The 4,256-nt window shown below is 42.6% G+C and overlaps 2 protein-coding genes across 2 annotated transcripts in view; both read left to right on the top strand.

Annotated features, from left to right (window-relative positions):
• Positions 1–793: 793 nt before the first annotated feature.
• T265_13888 (hypothetical protein) lies at positions 794–1,265 on the top strand (the record flags this gene model as incomplete). Its single annotated transcript, XM_009170990.1, has 2 exons — positions 794–994; positions 1,146–1,265. Coding segments are annotated over 2 exons (321 nt in total), but the record flags the coding sequence as incomplete, so codon positions are not given.
• A 277-nt stretch (positions 1,266–1,542) lies between these two features.
• Positions 1,543–4,256, top strand: part of T265_05837 (hypothetical protein) — a gene marked incomplete at both ends in the record, with an annotated part of 26,362 nt that continues 23,648 nt past the window's right edge. The window contains 2 exons of the mRNA XM_009170958.1: positions 1,543–1,621; positions 1,671–1,783. Of these exons, the coding sequence (XP_009169222.1) occupies positions 1,543–1,621; positions 1,671–1,783 (192 nt within the window). The remainder of the gene's footprint in view (positions 1,622–1,670; positions 1,784–4,256) is intronic.

The following is a 4,256-nucleotide window of genomic DNA, read 5'->3' as shown; positions in this document are numbered from 1 at the left end:
AGCTGTTGCACCATTTCGGTACATAAATCGAACAAAGCACGATAGATACTAAGACCTAGGTGTCATGTCCTCTACTGATCAGTCAATCAACCTTGTCAGCTACACACGGATTTGAGAAGGTAAATAACCTTGAGGAAATTGTACTGCAGCAACTGAACAACCAATATCGAGATTCAAAAGAATCAAGAATAAAATAGAACAAAGCAGTCCAATGAAAGGCTGAAGTAGAGAGAGAAATGTTGAGCATTGAAACATAGGTTATAGTCAACAATGTGAATATGTTTGTTAGGAGGCAGTCCTCCTAACACTAGGCAAAAGCAGTCGAATGGTCAGGATCGAGGTTGAACCATGAACTGCTGGCTAGCTGTTTTACGCCTTGATCGATGAGCTAGCTGAAGCCTATATGTAGTTAAATGCTTTTTAGGATGGCCTTGATATTATTGAAAGGCACGATAGAATCTCACACCCACGTCATCGGTTGGCAGGTGAGGATTGAGGTTTTCGCATCTGCATGTCCATTTTTGCGTATGAAAAATTATGGATAGTCGGGAATTAACCTCTAATTAATTCATCTCAAAAAGGCACTACCAGTAGCGGCCGCGGACGATCGTCCATCAAACTCATAAGTAGCATAGCATCCAGAAGGGTGGAATCCTCTTGAAAGAAAAATTCGCGCGCAAAAACACAATTATGCTCTGTCCTGTACACATTCTCCATAGAAGGATATTACGGTTGATCTGTTTGTACGTATGTATCCACTAAGGGGCTTTTTCTTTACTTTCTGTTTTTGTAGCGAGTCGTTCAAAACACCAACGAGGCTCCAGAAAACCTGGGAAATATTCTCATCTCTACGTTACCTAACGAACCAACTTTTCAGTCATGCAGAAACTGGATGTTTCAACACAAGGCAAAGACGGCAGCTCATCTCCGATTCGAATGGATAATGGCTGAGCCGTCTACAAACGGAAGCTGGAGTTACCTACAAAAAGCACAAGTAGGTCTGGGAAAGAGCACCAGGGAGATTTGCAGAGGAACTGGGAAAGAAAAATGTTGAGGAGTTTGAACTCCATGTGTCAAGAGCTCGGGATCCGTTTGGCGGGAAAGGTTTATACACAACATTAAAACAATTTACCGTGTTTTTCCAGCGGGATATGAGACAAAACGAAGCCATTTTGGAGAACTGGACGGAGCTCTCGCTGGTGTTCAATAGTAAGTATTCTGGATCCTGCATGACCCTCTGTCCTCCAAGAAACTTCGGCAATTAAGCCAGTTTATGGACCGAAAGATCTTCTTGAAGTATTGATATACATCAGACACCCAAATACTAATCTACCACTGCGAGGTTATAACGAAGAGTAAGATTTACTCATTTGATCGAGTCGATGCTACTTACCATTTTACTTAGTAACACAAATGGGCATTTCCCTTACTGGGGTCTGTTCAACCTACCAATGAGAGTAAAAGATATAACTGAATTGGTATTTTCCTGCACATTTCATTAAAAAGGATTTCTGATAGAGCAAGTTCTACCATCCTCTGAGCATGGAGTACTCGCAATGTGGAATCGACGAATTGTTTTCAACATCCTTCGCCAAAACGCGAGAACAAGAAGCGGAAGATAGTTGGTCACATTCGAAGCCCTTATTGATATTCCTTTTATCTCTGCTCAGTTCTTCGAACCAATTCTTCTGAAGCTGCGCAAACTTACCTCAAGCGGGGTTGTCCTCTTGGCTTTCGAGCGCAAATGTGGGCTCTTTACTTGGACGCAAATGTTACCGAGGAGGTGAGTACAGTAAGCAATGGCCTTATGGCGTACAATTGTTTCAGGCATTATTTTGTGAATCTAGACTTATCATCCGGCGAGATACTTAATTCTGTTCTGGTTAAAATATAGCTCTTTGTGAGAGTCCTTCAAAGAGTACTCCTCGATTGTCATTCAGATTACCCGGGCCCGTTGTAGATGCCTGTTTTTATGTGACCTCTCGCCTTCCGTCCATAAAGTTGGAAAGCCTCCTGATTACCCATCTGCCTTGTTCTCCTAGTTTCCTGGATTGAATCTTTGAAGGCGTAATAAAATGGATCCATTGCTACATGTTTTGAACCCAAGAGCATGCACTACAGACAAAATGCAGCGAAGGTGAAACGATATTCCACGGTTTCGCTGTTTATGGTGAAAAAACCCAGAAAAAACAACTGACTTTACGATCCGTCATGTAGAATTGTAAGTGCATGGGTGATTTTGGATAGCCTTCACGATCATAAAGGCTTCGAAGACATCCTAGATACACTTGTTTTTGTCTAAAATTATGTGTATAGACTCCTCGGACCACCGGTTTCTCCTATAGTTACCGTAAAACTCTGCACTAAGTGAATTCCATCTTAGCGGCTTTCATTGTGATAACGCTGAATCTTGATATCTGCGATCTGCCTTAGAAACAGATTCCGTTGTGGCTAATATTAGACTGTCCCTTCCTCGGAACCCGGACCAACACGCTGACAGAAATACATCAGCAATGCATAGTGGCGCTTAAATGTCATTCAACATTGAAGAAAGAAGCCCTCAACAAACAGTGCCTGTCCATAACCCATACTATTTTCCATTCACGAGGGCCTTTTGATGGGCGATGCATTTGTGTTTTGGCCTATACCCCAATGAAATAAGAGAACAGCTGCTTTAGGGCTACTACCCATGAAGAGGGCACCCATCGCGAATAGAGCAGATGGACACTTCCCTTTAATTAGGGGCAATACCACAAGTCTTTGTGCAGCTTTGTTGTAAAGTTAATTCACTGGGAATCACCGCCTTGCGAAAACTTCACTGTGATGTGGTCTCTAGTCTATCCAACAACAGGGCTATTTTATCGGAGGCATTTTATTAGTGACTTGCATCAGACTCGGAGACTCCACCCGATTGGAAAAAATCGCGCGGTATAACTTTAGTCCAGCAATTGTGACCCACTCTTGGTGCCATCCATGTCTGTATCGGCTTGCGTACTTTTGCGTTATCAAAAAGGTGCTTTCCACGGACTTCATCACTGCCTTATCAGTGTGTTAAATTTGGACGTTCCTGATGACAATGAAGCACTTGTGTGATATAACGATTGAAACAGCAGGAGATATGGAATAAAGATATCTTCAACCAAGTAGACGATGACGGATACGACCAAAACAGTCCAGCTACTGAATCACCGTTTGACTGAGATTGACTGCAGCGAGAAAATTGACCGTCTTTGTAATGAATTTCCCGAAGAATCTATATTAGTTGGCTTTTATTCAAACGTGCAGCTCCGGGATTCGGATGTCTAAGTGCCACATGGCAGAGTGACGTGGCGACCGGTCCACAAACCATCTGGTCTACGCACTCTCCGGTTTCTTTAGGGCGAATCTCCTTTGAACTGACTCGGCGGAGTTAACACCATGGTGTGACCAAAATATGGATAAGTTTGGACACTTACTAAATATTCATTTCTAAGTTTTCACTAAGTGCCTGCTCACTGGTGCACATTACTTGAGACGTTGATGGAATATTCATTTGGCTCAGTGTTTCTGAAAGTGCTCTTCAAAAACATGTTGAGAGGCGTCACTATCTAGCTAAGTATACTCACGATTTTGAAGTAAGAGATATCGTGTCCCATTCAAAGGCGAAGAGGGTAAAGTATCCATGTGCTTCAGCAAACTCCTAGGAGTTATCACCTCAAACGGCCAACTTACTTGATTAGTTCACACTTGCAAAATCCTTTTAAGTATGCCAGATTTGTTATGGTTTTTCTCGGTACTAGTGTGATGCTCTCAATTTACTGTCGCGTAGTTATTGCTTAGATAATCACCTATCAGACTGGACCGGAAGTTTTCGAATACAAGCTGTCTTGGTCGTCGGTTTGTTCCCTGTACTGGGCACTTCATTGTTGTGAGGCGGTGCGGTGCGTCAGGCAATGTTGTGCTAACAGATGTTTTAATTTTCGCTGAGTTGGCCACGACAAGTCGGAAAATAAACCAAAAGCAAAACAGCCTTTGTTTTGCAACATTTCCCACGTAGCGTTCTTTGGGTAAATAATGCACCATTCACATCGTTCAACAAAAAAGGAAATAAAAAGAAGGAAGACTTACAACTGATCTGAAAATTCCAGAGTAACACTTTGACCGCGAAATGAGTCTCACGAGTTATGCTTTGAGCTTGGCTGACCGGCTAGAGAGCAACTGAGTCACAAAGTATGCTCTGTAGGATAAAGGAACCGTGGATTGCGAATACAGGTCCT

The sequence above is a fragment of the Opisthorchis viverrini genome, assembly GCF_000715545.1.
Source record: "Opisthorchis viverrini unplaced genomic scaffold opera_v5_117, whole genome shotgun sequence".
NCBI lineage: Eukaryota > Metazoa > Platyhelminthes > Trematoda > Opisthorchiida > Opisthorchiidae > Opisthorchis > Opisthorchis viverrini.
Note: the sequence above shows the minus strand (reverse complement) of the source record. Positions and strands in the feature narration are given on the sequence as shown.